The sequence below is a fragment of the Homarus americanus genome, unplaced genomic scaffold (genome assembly GCF_018991925.1).
Source record: "Homarus americanus isolate GMGI-L3 unplaced genomic scaffold, GMGI_Hamer_2.0 scaffold34921, whole genome shotgun sequence".
Classification (NCBI taxonomy): Eukaryota; Metazoa; Arthropoda; class Malacostraca; order Decapoda; family Nephropidae; genus Homarus; species Homarus americanus.
This window is the reverse complement of record NW_024741901.1, coordinates 2,716,769-2,734,268: the sequence shown is the minus strand read 5'-3', so window position 1 is coordinate 2,734,268 and position 17,500 is coordinate 2,716,769. Positions and strand designations below refer to the sequence as shown.

The window sequence follows — 17,500 nt, the reverse complement described above, 5'->3', positions numbered from 1 at the left end:
TGCTAAGGTCTGTAGACTTATCCACAGGCGATGTTAAGACGCTAGAAGGAAGATTTTATGTCATAGTTAAATTCTGAATCAAATAAATGTTTTAGTTAAATTCTGAATCAACTAAATGTTTTAGTGAAATTCTGAATCAAGTATATGTTTTAAAGAGTTAAATTCTGAATCAAGTAAATGTTTTAGTTAAATTATGTGACATGAGTTGAACGAATCATGATTAACTTGGCCTTGAGAATGAGTAATTAGCATACGACTTGAAACTTAAGAGTATTTGTGAGTTTCCTTTCGAATTGACCTCCATTTACAGTATGTCACAGAAACAAAGTTTAATTATCCACAAAAAAGAAAAGCAATATCCACATCTATTATTCCGGAGTGAGCAAATATCCACATCAAATTAACCCAGGTAAACAAAGGTAATATACACATAAAAATTAAGCAGGTAAACAAAATATTCACATCTAATAACCCTGATAAACACAATATCCACATCTATTTACACAGGTAAACAAAATATCCACATCTAATTAACCCAGGTAAACAAAAGGAATATCCACATCAAATTAACCCAGGTAAATAAAATATCCACATCAAATTAACCAGGTAAACAAAAAATCCACATCAAACTAACCATGTAAACAAAATATCCACATCTAATTAACCCAGATAAAGCAGAGTGTTCCTACCTTAAATATCCTACAGTAAAGATAGATCATGGCGATACAAGGGATGTAGAAAGATGATATTGACGAGTAGAGGATGAAGTCAGCATTGAGGAAAGCACAATCGTTAGTGAGGACGTCTTTCTTCTTGGATACCTCCCACTGGTTGACAAACACTAGTGGGATGCCGATCGCTGCTGACACCGTCCAGATGATGGCAATGGTGAACACGATGCGTTTGTTGTTCTTGGAATGAGCATACTTGAGAGGCTGGGTCACCGCGATGTATCTGAGGGGTTGAAAAGAAAGGTTGTTGATGATTATTGATGGTGAGTTACGAGAGATTTTAAGGTGGGGGAGAGGGTGGTGGTGGTAGAGTGATTAAGAAAGGTAAATGAGTAAGGATGGAATGAGAAGAGATATTGGAATGATGGCATTAAATTAAGAGGTGGGTCTAGAGAAGTGTGAGACAGGTGAGACAGGTGAGACAGGTGAGACAGGTGAGACAGATGAGACAGTGAGACAGGTGAGACAGATGAGACAGGTGAGACAGGTGAGACAGATGAGACAGGTGAGACAGATGGGACAGGTAAGACAGATGAGACAAATGAGACAGGTGAGACAGATGAGACAGGTGAGACAGTGAGACAGGTGGAGACAGGTGAGACAGATGAGACAGATGAGACAGGTGAGACAGATGGGACAGGTAAGACAGATGAGACAGATGAGACAGGTGAGACAGATGAGACAGATGAGACAGGTGAGACAGATGGGACAGGTAAGACAGATGAGACAGATGAGACAGATGAGACAGATGAGACAGGTGAGACAGATGAAAGTGGTAAAAAGGATTCTTGCCTGTGCTAAGGAGTCCTGTGAACTGTGGGAGGAGGAAGAGACCCAGATGGATGTAAAGGGGAGGAAGAGACCCGGATGGATGTAAAGGGGAGGAAGAGACCCGGATGGATGTAAAGGGGAGGAAGAGACCCGGATGGATGTAAAGGGGAGGAAGAGACCCGGATGGATGTAAAGGGGACGATACACGGGGTTACTCTATCCTTGGGGTGAAGAGCCACTTTTGGTCACTTAGAAAGGATGGACTTCAGAAGATCATTAGAGCTGAGAGGGGTGAAGGGGCATCTGGTGGCTGTAAAGTATTATAGTATTATATTTTAGACGATATTTAAGGTCATATAAGCAGGTCAGGACACAAGACACAGGTGAGTAGCTTGTAAATTGGAGGTAAATTATAGAAGTATAGGTTTTTATGACACAATATAGATTTTATATTTAGATTATTGTCTCCTGTGTGTTAATATTTCCAAATAAGTTTCTCAAAATAAAAGACAAATTTTACATTGAAAGTGAAAGTAAATCCCATAACTCAGGTGAAAGTAGTGAAGATACAGTACACTTAGTAATCTGTATACCAGGAGGCGGCGAATCAAATCAAATCACACACAGATACACAAACAAACAAACACACACACACATACACATACCCATCCACACACACACACACACAAACACCCACCCACCCATCCATCCACACCCACACAACCCCCTTCATACACACACTAGTTTAGTTTACATATTGTTCTTGTAATGAGCGAGTCAGTCATTTTTTGCACGAGGTAAACTTGGCAGCGGCCTGACGTGCACAATCACAGTTATTTATTACGTCATTTAACGCTGCTGACGACAATTAACGCAACACACGACTCTGGAATTTATCAGAACTCTGGCCTGGCCATTAATATACAGTGATATATGTGTATAATATACGAAAATATACCAGTGTATAGCCGGGCAGATGAGAGGGATGACTTGACATAAATTAATTTTAAGCATATTATTTTTTTTCTCTTCCTCGCATAAAACAAAAGCAAGACCTCGCATAAAACAAAACCTCGCATAAAACAAAACCTCGCATAAAACAAAACCTCGCATAAAACAAAACCTCGCATAAAACAAAAGCAAGACCTCGCATAAAACAAAACCTCGCATAAAACAAAACCTCGCATAAAACAAAACCTCGCATAAAACAAAACCTCGCATAAAACAAAAGTAAGGTTTGACATAAATCAAAAACAAAATCTGACAAAACAAAAACAAAACCTTACATAAAAAAAAATAAAACTCACAAAAACAAAGACTCAAATAAACCAAAAACAAAACCTGACATAAAACAAAAAACAAAACCTAACATAAAAAAAAACCTCACATAAAACAAAAGCAAGAGTCTATTTACTAAGATGTTTTACCTCTTGTTCTTGCTTAAATACTTTATTACTTTATTTTCAACAAGGAGAAGAAGAAAAAGTTTACCAGAAATATTACCTCACACTTGAACTGTCCTCTTGTAGGTCGAGTGTTACCGAAAGGAGTCAGTGTTGATACTTTCTTCTTTACAGTTGGTCGTGGTGTTGACGTTCCGTTTTCATTCTTCTTGTTTTGATTTTTGTCTCTGTATCGATTCGATTGTTTAAATCTCGTATTAAAAAAAGGTAAATTTATATATTAAAACTCAGAAAAAAATATAGCAGTTACGAGAGTATAGAATAAATCGTGTACAGTTTGTCGTCTGGGTGACTAGACCAGGGATGTCCTCAGCTCTCCAGTACTGAGACCAGGACACAGTTTACAAGTAGTCTTATCGTTCATGACTAAGAGTGTGAGTTTCGTTCCTGACACCCATTAGATAAACAGTCTAGATTATTCAGGTTTTAAATTAATCTTCATTTTTTGCAGACTAGGAATGATAAGTTTGGACTCTCTCTCTCTCTCTCTCTCTCTCTCTCTCTCTCTCTCTCTCTCTCTCATTCACTATTTCTATCTCTTTCTCTTTTCTCTCTATTTCTCTTTCTATCTCTTCACACATGATGACACGAGTTACATTTACATTAGTTACAAATCATACTGTGTAAATGTAAGCAAGATATCTGGAGTACTCAGCCTAAAGTACTCAGGTGTAGTTGAAAATAAATTCTAACTCGTTGTGGCACTAGTACTTATTGTGGCACAGTAACATGAGTGCCTTGAGTATTGGTATATACTCATTAAATTAACATCAAAGGTGAATGTAAGGGTGTGTTGGGTACAGGGTATCACAGACTACCACCACCCTTAGGCAGTAATTAGTTGGTGTTCTGGCCAGTAAAAATCTAGGGGGAGGAGGAGGAGCGGGAGGAAGAGAGTATAAAGGGGGAGATGGAGGAGGGGGAGGGTCAGGGATAGGAAGAGGAGAGGAGGAAGAGGAGGGAGGAGGAGGAGGAGGAGGAAGATGGGTAGGAGGATGGGGGAAGGGGGAAGAGGGAAGAGGAGGGGAGGAGGGAGAGGGGCAGGAGGAGGGTAGATGATAGTCTTTCATGTTTACAACTTTTATGATAATGAGATACATAAGGTATGTAGAGTCTCAAGTGAGTTTTCTTATATACATACAAGTTAATACTCTGAAACACATTATATACATATATGATATGAGAAATAAAGATAATTACCAATTCAACTTAACACAACAGGCTGACTGTAAAGTAGCTGCTTTGGCAGTCAACTGTCGTCCATGCAGAAAACATGGCCAGTCCAACGTAGTTGTTCATGGATAATGGTAGCCTCGATGCTCCTACAGTTGGTGTCAACAAGAATACTGGCATTTCTTCTCTTGTCTTCCCAGCGAACTCGGAGGATGGAACGTAGACTACGTTGCTGCAAGTTTCAAGTGCTTTGAGGTGCCTCCTGTACGTGACCCATGTCTCACTGCCATATAGCAGGGTGGTGAGGACCACTGCTCGATTTCGGAATCTGCCAAAGGCTTGAGATGCACATTTGATCCGCTGCTGAATCTCTTCATCGATGTCTGCGGTGGTGGACAGGTGGGAGCCGAGATACCGAAAGTGGGCAACATTAGAGAGGGTAGTACCGTTAAGCTGGATGGATGGTGGAGGTGTGGCTGAACCAGGGGCAGGTTGAAAGAGAACCTGAGTTTTACGTGCATTCCCCTCAAGGCCGAAGTGTGCATACACGTATGTATAGGTGTTCAGGATCTCCTGTAGGTTGTGTTCAGAGTGAGCAACAAGGGTGAAGTTACTGAGTTCAGTAATGGAAGCTGCCGACACCTTTGTTCTTGCCTGGAGTCGTCTTATATTGAAAAGACCCCCCTTCACCCGGTACTCGATGTTCACCCCGCTGGTTAAATTGGCACTGGCACGAGTAAGGAAGGCAGCCAAGACGATGGAAAAGAGAGTTGGTGCCAGTACACACCCTTGTTTAACCCGTTTGTATGGGTAAGAACTCTGACTGAGTGCCGTTGTGCAGGACACTGCCGTTCATGCCATCGTGGAGTTGCCTCACAATGACGAGGAATTTTGGTGGGCAGCCAAAACGGCTGAGGGTCCACCAGAGGGCTTCCCTGTTGACAGAGTCGAAGGCATCGGTTTGGTCGATGAAAGCCATGTACAGATCACGACGCTGTTCTCTGCACTTTTCCTATATCTGGCGGGCAGCAAAGGCATTGTCAGTGGTGCCACATGATGGTCAAAAACCACATTGAGATTCTCGGAGGAAGTTTTCCGCCTCAGGACAAAGTCTGTTTAGGAGGACTCTGCCGATAATCTTGCCAGCTACGGAGAGCAGCGAGATCCCACGGTAGTTGCCACAGTCGACCGGTCTCCCTTATTCTTATAAATATTGTCAAGGGAGGCGTCTTTAATAGCCTGGGGGATTTCCTCCTTTTCCCATATATTCTCCAGGAGAGTGTGTGGACGGCTGGTAAGCAGAGGTCTTCCTGCTTTATACACCTCGGCTGGGTTTCCATCAGGCCCTGAGACTTTGTTATTCTTCATCTGTTTGATGGCAGTAGCAACCTCATCCAGGGATGGAGGATAGCTGAGGTGGTTCAGCTCTGGATGCTGAGGGATCTGCTGGGTAGTCAGGACATCCACATCGGTGTTTCGGTTGAGCAATGAATGGTAGTGCTCTTTCCAGCGCTGAAGGAGGCCTTCATCATCTTTTGGGGGTATAGGGGTTTTGATGATGATGATGAGAGGTATGATGAACTGGATGATGGCTGTGTGTGAGTTGATTTATGTGGTGAGGCAGGAGAGCAGGCTGCAACCACACATCTTGGCTCTCCCTTTTCCTGATCCAGTGGTGCAAGTGTTGCAACGACTGGGGAGAGGGAGAGTCGCAATGGACTGCCGATAGCCCAGTTTGTTGGGTTTCGTCTTAGTAGCCAGACCATCAGGCATTGCCTTCGTCCGCCGGTGTAGTGGCTGGGTTTCCATGGTGGTCACCTCTTCCACCTACACTGCCTTTGGGGTCTTCTTGGAGCTCTGTAAGCATGTCTGCCTGATGCAGGGCTCCACTGCAGATTTTTCGTTCGGGGTTTACTCCCGTAGCCTTATACCTGCCAAGGTTAATCCATAAGGCAGTGGGGCGGTGGTTGGTAGGCGCCAGGACGTGTCCACATACCAGTGGGCCTATGCGCCGTCCCTCTGGGGTCCACCGCTACTCCGAGATCCCCTGCTGATCTAGCCTGGGCCCACGAGGCACCCAGTTACCGTGTGTTGCCACGTGGAGGCACAGCAGGAGTCTTGATGGTGAGGAAGCTGTGTACTGGCAGGGGAAGACTTATGCAAGTTGCTTCCCTGTTCGCCACGAGGGCTAGCCAGCGGCGGCAGCTGAAAGCGAGGGGGAGCAAGCAGTTCTTGCACCTTAACACTAACATAATTCTGCAACTCTAGACGCATTTCACCACCCTGTGTGTGGCTACACACACACACACACACACACACACACACACACACACACACACACACACACACACACACACACACACATTAACATTTACCGGGAGATTTGACACAAAGGTCAGCGAGAGAACAGGTTAAGCCTCAGAGTAAGCCTTATAAGTACAGTGGCTTTAATACCTTTACAAGTTGTCGAGGAAGTAGACTATACAAGGAACTGATTCATTGTTGTGCTCACGGTTATATAATTATAACATACAGACAAATGTCTATACGTTACTTATACAACAAACAGGTTACAGGGAGACAGAGACAATACACTTAAATGGTGATCAATATTTTCCAAAACAGTTTATAAGAGGATTAAAACATGTATAGAGAGGTTAGTTTTATATACTACTGTTCTTACTTAAACAGGTAACGACACGACAGCCTTGGAAGGTTCTAATATAAGTCAACAATTTCAACACCGAGGAAACACGGAATAAATGTGGTCAGGGTTGATGATGTTAGCCGATGAGGAGTATAAACGTGTGTGTGTGTGTGTGTGTGTGTGTGTGTGTGTGTGTGTGTGTGTGTGTGTGTGTGTGTGTGTGTGTGTGTGTGTGTGTGTGTGTGTGTGTGTGTGTGTGTGTGTGTGTGTGTGTGTGTGTGTGTGTGTGTGTGTGTGTGTGTGTGTGTGTGTGTGTATGTGTCTGGTTCGTCTGTCTGTCTGTCTGTGTGTGTGTGTGTGTGTGTGTGTGTGTGTGTGTGTCTGTTCTGTTCTGTCTGTCTGTCTGTTGGTTCGTCTGTCTGTCTGTCTGTCTGTCTGCTCTTGTCTGTGTGTGTGTGTGTGTGTGTGTGTGTGTGTGTGTGTGTGTGTGTGTGTGTGAAGATAAAACACGAAGGAAGAAGACGAGAATGAAGACAGATGACTAAAACACACTATATCATTATTACAAACTACAACGAATTGAAATGACGATAAAACACCCAAACGACAAGAACAAACTAAGAGACTGAGTAGCATGTTAAGAGATGATAAAAGAGTTAAGAAGTTCACACGGCATTAACCTTCTACATTAACCTTGACAAGTGAAGAATTTTAACTGAGGCAAAACACTATACAGGTTACCAAGAGGTTATTTTTGTCTTAACTTTTTTTTTACTCACTGAAAATGTTTGTATATGTTTACTTGTTGGTAATTTCTGGTTTTGTGAAGCTGGTTACTTTTTACTGATTGAGCTTGAACTACACAGCATATAATCTAGCTACAAATTCATACCAAATTTGTTATTAGTCCCTCTCTCTCTCTCTCTCCCCCTCTCTCCCCCTCTCTCTCCCTCTCTCTCTCCCTCTCTCCCCCTCTCTCTCCCTCTCTCACGTAACGCCATCACACACCTCTTAAATCCCACGGTTTATGTCGGACAGATATATTTTTCAATCACATTTTTACAAGATTTGTTGAGTGTTTCATGACCTCTTGACTTCAGTTAGACACAGACCCTTCATCTGTAGTGGATAATGAGGGATGATGAACAGGATAGGTGGATATCTTATGACACTTCAATGACGTTACTACATCAGTCATTATTCCTCCCGTGACGTCATCAACCACTCGACCAACGTGAGACCAGAATTATAATTTTCTTGTCATTAAATTAAAAAAAATAAATAAATAAATAAGTTACATTTAATAAAGTTATGAAGAAACTACCTATGGAAAGACAACAATGAAACATAAGAATGATAACAAGATAACATTCGAAATTAAATAATAACAGGGAATAGATAACTCAACATCAGGTCATATAACAAATAGAGAGACAACAGCTAAGGGGTCAATTGCTTTACTCGGTTGTCCTGTGGGTTCCTGTACACGAACCGATCATCACCCACCAAAAGTCACCCGACGACCATGTTTTCTGCTCATTCACGCACACTGCTTCTCCCTCGGTGTCCCCCCCCCTCTCTCTCTCTCTCTCTCCTTAATGTAGCTTTCTTCCCTCTCTTGTTATTTTTTTCTATTAGCCTTCTTCTATCCTATCGTTCACCTCTTCTTTACAAACATACACAGACAGACAGACAGACAGACAGACAGACAGACAGACAGACAGACAGAGAGACAGACAGAGAGACAGACAGTCAAATAGATGATTGGATATATTAATTACTAGACAAATGCATACAGTAATAATTAAGACAGATAATTATAGATGAATAAAGATAAATTAACAAATAGTCAATATTAATTATATACCAAATGGGAAGATAATAGAAAAAATAAAGTGTGTATGTATGTATGTATGTATGTATGTATGTATGTATGTATGTATGTATGAGGAAAGTGTAAGAAACATAATTCAAAGATGCTACCATTTTATTTCACACGATCGGTATACCATTCAACTGAGGACATCTCGTGATAGCAATAGGGAGGTAAAGGGGTCTCATCTCCAAACTCATATACAATTACCTGGGAGTTTAGGTCCCTATTTCGGTAATGGGGAGGTCAGTGATGGGGAGGTCAGTGATGGGGAGGTAAATATCGCTGACAATAGAGGTAATATGAGGCCTCGGGGGTGATAATGAGGGAGACGGTATGTTGGTGTGAATGTTGAAAGTGTGTGTGTGTGTGTGTGTGTGTGTGTGTGTGTGTGTGTGGGAGAGGGTTATGTAAGTATGTGTTGATGTGTGTGTGCGAATGAGTGTGTGTATGTGTGTGGGTTATGGTCTGTTGATGTATGTGTGTGTGTGTGTAGGGGAGGGTTATGTCAACGTATGTCTGTGTGGGTGTGTAAGTGTTTGGCGTTATGTAAGTATGTGTGTGTGTGTGTGTGTGTGTGGAGTTATGTAAGTGTGTGTGTGTGCGGGGGGGTGATATAAACGTGTATGTATAATGTATGTATGTGTGTGTGGATGCTACAGGAAACAAACTAGCTGTGTATGTGTTTGGTTAACTATCTGTAAACACGTTCAGGACACGGAAACACTATAGATGCTTATAAAACACAGAGACTAAAGGCATTGATGTGTATAAACACTGGCCATTAAAATATCATAATTGTAAATTAAATACACATATAGGCCTACATAATTCGTGTAGACCTATGTAAACGAAGGGCCCTCAATTATTCTGATCTTTATAATATGATACCACTATAAATCACGTTAATTAAAACTCAGGTAAGTTACAGAGCAACGTCAGCACAGGTAGAGTGAAGGTTTTGCTTTGAACTACAGGTATAATCATTTTCCCATGCGGTGGCAATAGCTTCAAGACTCTCAAGGCGCCAGGTAAGGTCTAGTTACCTGTATATAACGAAAAGACTTCAGGAGAGTAAGACAACAGAGAGAGAGAGAGAGAGAGAGAGAGAGAGAGAGAGAGAGAGAGAGAGAAGGGGGGAGGGGGAAAGGGAGTGGGCGCTCGTCCAGGATCACATCAGATGCCTTCGTCACCAAAACCTCAGTAAGTTTGCCCTTGGAACTTCTGGATTTAGTTATCCAATTTACCCACACGGCAAGTTGTTAATTTGTTCTCTAACTTGGATGTGGAGGGGGAGCCGTGACAACCTGGAGGAGGATCATAGACAACCTGGTACTACTGTGGCGAACATAGAGAGAGAGAGAGAGAGAGAGAGAGAGAGAGAGAGAGAGAGAGAGAGAGAGAGAGAGAGAGAGAGAGAGAGAGAGAGAGAGAGAGAGAGAGAGAGAGTGTCCTTTAATATTCATAGATGCACATGAGGAACTTCTTGATCCACCCGGGCCAAAGTCTTAAAACTATTCAAACGACACCTCAGCAGACACACCCTGTACGTGACAACACCTTGAATAAAACCTAACTTACGAACGGCCTATTAGAGGAGGAGGAGGTTGTTTGAGGGTCCCCTGCTGGTTATGAAGAAAGGAATGAATGGCACAATGACGCTATATAAATTTAATCAATAAGTAATAAGCCACAAAAATTATACGATAAATTTGTATATAATTTGTGTGTATTTTTGTAAGCATGTTTGGAAGGAGTGATGTTGAGGCCATGCGTTAGAGATGGTTTTACGGATATAATTAATATTGAATAAAATTAATTAGTTGCTATGTTAAGAAGGGAATATGGTAATGTAATTTACATCTCATCAATCACTACCCAGGGGATGCGGTGATGGCTGAGTGGATACAACACTCTGTTACTCTCTTTATGGTCGTTGGTTCGAGCACGGGAACTGTACAAATCCATTTTACAGAATAACACAAAAAATACAATAAATCAGTTAAAGTAACAGACAAACTTACAATAATTAGAGACACAGGAATAAAAAATAATATATATTCTTATTTTAAATGGAATAATTTAGTCCAGATTCCTTTTATGGGGATGGAAGCCAAAGATATACACGACAGCGGCTTCCAACACGATATAATTATAATTCTTTTACTTCACATTTCTCGGGAATTTCTCACTTGGCAGAGAACCTTAGTCTAAGTGAAGCGTCCGCCATAGTTACAGTCTATAGTATTATTCTTTCTCTGTTGATTTCTTCTTGTTTTCTTAGAGGTTGTGTATTTTTCTTCTCTGTTTTAATTTTTTATTTATTTTTTATTTTTTATTATTAGTATTATTTTTTTTTTATTGTAATAAGTTTGTCTCCGGTAAGAAGGGTATATGAACCAGTCTGATGTAGGGATATGGTATTATAGAGACCAATACCACACACACACACACACACACACACTAATAATAATAATAATAATAATAATAATAATAATAATAATAATAATAATAATAATAATAATAATAATAATAATAAAATAATAATAAAAACGATGCTAATAATAATAACTATAACAATAACAACAATAATAATAATACAATAATAATAATAACAAAAACGATAATAATAATAATAATAATAATAATAATAATAATAATAATAATAATAATAATAATAATAATAAGGATATTAACAATAAAAACTAAAAAAGTGACTTCAGTACAGACGACCAATGCCAGGAGGGTGAAGGGTTAATCTGTCGTGCCTGCTGCAAATTACTGGCGGTGGGTGTAACAGTGTGCCGCCTCCACACACTACAAACCTATGGTGAACATGAGCGTCTACCACGATGAAAATATCTCACTTGTCCACAGCACGATACTTACTGCTGGGGGTGGGGGAGTTGGTAAGACGTAGAAAGGGAGAGGATATGGAAGAGGAGATAAGAGGAGATAAGAGGAAGATGGACATAGAGAGGGAGAGTCACAATACCAACTGCATATTTACACCTTCCGGCTGCAATGCCCCTAGTGTAACGAGGAAGGCCAGTCCAAGGGCCGCCTAGGCTTGAATTTGTTTAAGGAGTGTCAAGGAATAGTCCGAGAAGACCGGACAACTCGCCAACTGCACTGGCTAAACATCACCCCGGAGCAAATCGATTAAGATCCAGGTTCCCAATTACTGCTGAGTAGACAGAGGCAAATGGCATAAAGAAACTTGCCCATAGTTTCACCCTGCCCGGGGATCGAACCCGTCTTGCAGATGTTACCGGCGCCCATCTCCCCATTCTCAGTATACACGATGATCTGGACCCCGACTTATTTTTATCTCTTTAACGCACAAACTAACGACGAAAATAGGTTCATTAATGATGGTAAGAAAGATGTGTATTAACTGACATTCATTACATAGATTTACAGATGAAATATTCCAATATATCTGTTTATACATACAAGTGTTCATTATTTCTAAGGCACAGACGGAGTAGCAGAAGGAGAGGCAGCACTGACTATACTAGCTTCACGTTACCTCGGCACTATAACTTTCTCCCTCACACATCCTCAGAGTGGGCACACGGTCAGAGAGGTCTTGGTGGCCTAGCGGTGTTAAGTGTTAGTGATCAGGGTTCACATATCTCTGTTGTTGGCAGGTGTGTAGTGCAGAGTGAAGAAAACACAGAGGTAGTCGACACCTTCTAGATACCTGGTGACAGATATACATATACTTCAAATAGGCGAGTTAGTCTTATATAGTGGGTGGTTATGTGCACGGCCAGGAGGATGATGAAGCCTAATAATAACTTAATTGAGACTTATAGACGTCTTATGATCTGGGTTCAGCCAAGAATCTCCCACTTGGTCTCTCTCCACCAGCGGGAGTCACTGCCGGCGGCTTGTGTCTTACTTTTCATAATTGTCTTGCTTAGCAGGTACAGCCAGTTCCAAGCAAGAACAGATACCTAGACACAGGTTAAAGACAGATGCAGACAGGTCACGGGACTCGGCAGATTTATGCAGACAATCAAGGAAGGTTACTGAGGTCGGAACAGGCCAATTGTGTTGTCTTTCTGTGTGTGTGTGTGTGTAAACACCTTCACCTCACATGCAGGAGGAGAACTTCTTGGTAAGCAAAAAGTAAATCAGTTTAAAACAATTTTATACAGGTCGAGTTTTCTTATTCCTAGTCGGTGGCCACTCTGTCACGGGAGCCCGCTCGGTATGCTCCTGGGTCGAACACGGGCCGGTACAACACCTCTGACGTGTTAGCAGATGTAAATGCTGGGTGACCGGAATCAAGAGCAACTACATACACACAGACTCAGACACACAGATTCTTCCTTCAGTCATTGTTATTAACTTATTCTTTTTTCCGCTGTGAACAACTAAGTGAGATACAGTACACATGAGAGTCTGCCTTAACAATGTGACTTATAACTGGGCCAAAAATATCTAGTACACCGCAGTATCAACGAGTCAACCCAGTGTGTCACTCAGTCAGGAAGTTCTTGCGTCACGTTTTCAGGAATTTCGTCTGCCCACGAGGAAAACAAATGACAGTCGGTGACATCACGAGGAGAGCTAATTTCTGTTTGATATTTTTTGTTCAAGTCGTGTTTAATGCTCCTATGTTATGTTATAATATTATATGGTTGTAGGGTTTTTGTCTGTGCATATTTATATTAAACTAATGGGCCAGTGAAAATGGTATTATATACCCAAATATATCGTTTTACCAAGACATTACCTACATTAATACCTAAAGAAAACGCGAAGAAATGACGTCATAGAGTTGAGGTTAAACGGCAGCCCAAGCGTCACCTCACCGACAGGTTGGGATAGGAAGGTCTATTGTCCCTTAGGATCTGGATATTAAGAAGCCTTTTATTCTCAATTATACCATACGGACTAACAAACACAGGCTATTAATCACAATATTCCTCCTCCTGTACCGGGAACTATGGTACAGTAGGTTGCCAGCCAAGCACTGTAACCATTCTGCCAACGTACACATATCTGTTTGGATTATCTCTCTTGCTTCATACTACACACACAGCATCACCCAGGTACATTCATATTCCGGGTCACCTGATGATTACACACCCTAAAGCTAGCCTTACCCTCCTCCACCCCTCCACTCTTCCTAGTAGCGTTAGAATGTTTAATCAGGAAGTGAAATAAATCAGGATGTCTAATCTTCAGGTGACCGATAATGCTTTTTACTTCTTGAAACCTTTATTCCCGATTGGCTTAATTTAGTGTGGTCATAAATAACACACACACACACACACACACACACACACACACACACACACACACACACACACTATTTCTCTTCTGCTTCTCCTCTAGTGCAGCATTAGGTTACTTCTCACAGTACTGACTATATATATAATTATATATACTTTCCCACATATACTGAACAAGTTTGTCGCTATATAATCAATTCCTTACTTTAATTCGTATAGGTAAGCTATACGATCTCTCTCTCTCTCTCTCTCTCTCTCTCTCTCTCTCTCTCTCTCTCTCCTCTGTCATGCATAATTTCCAAACTAGTGTAAGCCATAAATTTGTCTTTTTTCGTTCAATTCTTAACATGTTTCAGTATTTTTTTTTCAAATCTGGTGTCTAAATATTCTCTTTTTTTTCCACTTTCCACTCATCATTCCTCAACTTCCCATACAGAATAACTCGACTATTTGTTCTCTTCTGTTCCATAAAGTATAGTTCAGAATATTCTCTCTATAGCTCTTTCCCTTTTCCTGAAATATAAAAATTTTATCTATCGACTTTTTTATCGAATTTATTTGTTTATTATAATTCTTTCCTCTAAAATTATGTGTAAAGTTTCCCTCTCTAGTATTTTGCATTCTTCCATCTTCTTTCATTCCTCAAGTATCTTTTATCACACCTTTCACGTTTCTTATTTTCATCACCTGAACTCTGTCACACGTACACACCTTTGCTATATATACTTTCTCTATACCTGAACTCTTAATTACCTGACTCTCATTCTTATTCAACCCCTTTATTTTATATCTATTTACGTGTATTATCTCTCTTCCAATCATTTATTTCCGCCATTTTCACTTTCTTCACCTTACCAACTTTCTTGACTATTCATTTTAATTATTTGGTTCATTATCTACTAGGGTCTTTGTTTCATATTATTATTAGTATTATTTTTTTTTACCAAATTACAACTCCTATGGTACCTGTTTTAGCTCATTTACACCTCCAGTTTACACATCAGTCATTTGTCTATCAACATATAGCCAAACAGCCCTGCCATGGCATCATATACAACCAAGGGGTATCTTCAATTTAAGCCACGTATTCCATCTAGTTAATCCTCCCTAAGCACACTTTTATATCAGTCCATTTCCATTTTCTCTCTATCTTGGCACTCCACAACTATCCATACTCCCATCCACTCCCCTCTATCCCATTACTAACATTTTATATCTGACATTAAAACTCTCAAAGTACTTATTCAGGTCTTGCTAAATTTTTTTTTTTGTTTTTTTACTCCCAAGGGCTCAAGCAGACATACGAGTCCTTTCTTTGTTCATACCCTATTTTTAGTCTGATCTATATGTTATCCTGGGACTGATTTCCTTTATTCTACCTAACAACTCCTCATTTCACCATTTATCAAAACCTTTACAGCATTAATTAACCCACTGAAACACTCCTGACTTTACGCCCCTCACTTGCCCCCAGCAGAATGATCCTATGTTTTCTCAACTTTGTTTTGCATCAAGTCAGGACATCCAAGTTTCTTCCATTCATCATTGTTTTAATCAATCATTTGTTTTTATCCTCATCATATTCATGTACAGTCCCCTTCACTAGTGCGTTTACAGGGGTCGTCAGGTTTTGTGCAGTGTGGCAGCCATGTGTTTATTTACACCCGACAGAAGTAAACTCGCAATAGTAAACACACGATGGAATCAAAGTAAAAACAATATTAAACCAAATATCTCAATGTAATGATTTGTGAAATTTTTATATGACGACCCCCTGTAAACGCATTAGTGAAGGGGACAGTACATTATACATTCCCACACCCTAGTCGTGTTTACTCTCGATATATTCAGGAAACAATATACGGAGTGAGGGGTTACTGGCCTTCACGTATCTAGGGTTAAATGCGTCACGGGGATACATAACTATCCAATGCTGAACGACGTCTCCCCCCCCCCCTCCCCCTATACTGGTGCTATAATACATTAGTGTGCTTTAACAACTAAGATCTTTAAGCAGGTAAACAGCACAAGGTTAAATGTATTGAGAAATGGTGTATAGAGTAGTCCAAGTTCCCGAGTATCATTTTTATACAGGGCAAGTGTCACCACAGGTCAACTAGATGACTATATATGTGTATGTGTGTGTGTGTGTGTGTGTGTGTGTGTGTGTGTGTGTGTGTGTGTGTGTGTGTGTGTGTCAGGGATATAGTTTCAGGATTATGTGAAGAGGAGAGATAGGTAGAAGGGGTTAAGAAGGATATAAGGAAAGAAGAAAGGGAAGGAAGGAAGGAAAGGATGAGACGGAAAAACTGGAAAGTAGTGTCAGGAAGGTGGGATGGGAGGAGAGAGAGAGAGAGAGTCAAGGACGAAGTAGAGGAAAGAACGGGGTGAGGAAGGGAGAAAGGGAGAGCTGAAGACAATAGCGGCAGGAGGTGGACAAGGGTTAATTAGCGAACAGTGAAGCCTGGGAGGACGAGGCAACGGACCGCAATAATGAACCACCAACCTACCGCACGACTGTAGTGTTGGGGGCGCCGGGGGTGGGGGGTAGTGATTCTGGGGTGGGGATCCATCGGGGGATCCGTGGGGGGATCCATGGGGGGGAGATCCGTCGAGGGTGGAGAGGGAAGGGAACGATGGTGCATGAGGAGGGGGGGGGACTTCAGACAGTGAGGGAGAAGAGGGGGGAGGAGCATTGACGGGAGGAGTGAGGGTAAATTGTTGGGGAATCTTGGTCAGTAAGATGGGGAAAGGTGGGGGGTTGATGGGGAGTGATATGACCTATTGATCTTATCCTTGGAGGGGAGGTGAGATGGGGAGGGTAAGGCTGGAGGGGGAGAGTAAGGCTGGGGGGGGAGGGAAGGTTGGGGTTAGGGGGGAGAGTAAGGCTGGGGTAGGGGAGGGTAGGGCTGGGGTCGGGGAGAGTAGGCTGGGGTAGGGGAGAGGCTGGGGTAGGGGAGGGTAGGGCTGGGGAGGGGAAGGGAAGGCTGGGGGAGGTAGGGCTGGGGTGGGGAGGGAGGGGGGCGGAGGCTGGGTAGGGGAGGGCTGGGGGTAGGGGAGTAGGCTGGGGGGGGGAGGGGGCTGGGTAGGGGAGAGGCTGGGGTGGGGGAGGGAAGCTGGGGTTGGGGAGGGTAAGGCTGGGGTGGGGGGAGGGCTGGGGTGGGGGGGAGGGCAAGGCTGGGGTAGGGAGGGTAAGGCTGGGGTGGGAGGGTAGGAGGCTGGGGTGGGGGGAGGTAGGCTGGGGTAGGGAGGGGTGGGGTGGGGGGAGAGTAGGCTGGGGTGGGGGGAGGGTAAGGCTGGGGTAGGGAGGGGCTGGGGTAGGGAGGGGTAGGGCTGGGGTAGGGAGAGTAAGGCTGGGGTGGGGAGAGTAAGGCTGGGGTAGGGGAGGTGGGGCTGGGGTAGGGGAGGTAAGGCTGGGGTAGGGGAGGGGTAGGCTGGGGTAGGGGAGGGTAGGGCTGGGGTAGGGAGGGTAGGGCTGGGGTGGGGAGAGTAAGGCTGGGGTAGGGAGGGTAGGGGCTGGGGTAGGAGGAAAGGCTGGGGTAGGGAGAGTAAGGCTGGGGTGGGGAGAGTAAGGCTGGGGTGGGGGAGGTAAG

The 17,500-nt window shown here is 42.5% G+C and overlaps 1 protein-coding gene across 1 annotated transcript in view; it reads right to left on the bottom strand.

Annotated features, from left to right (window-relative positions):
• LOC121876368 (dopamine D2-like receptor) overlaps positions 1-17,500 on the bottom strand; it is a 49,492-nt gene that overhangs the window by 28,549 nt on the left and 3,443 nt on the right. The window contains 1 exon segment of the mRNA XM_042381439.1: positions 690-954. Within this exon segment, the coding sequence (XP_042237373.1) occupies positions 690-954 (265 nt within the window).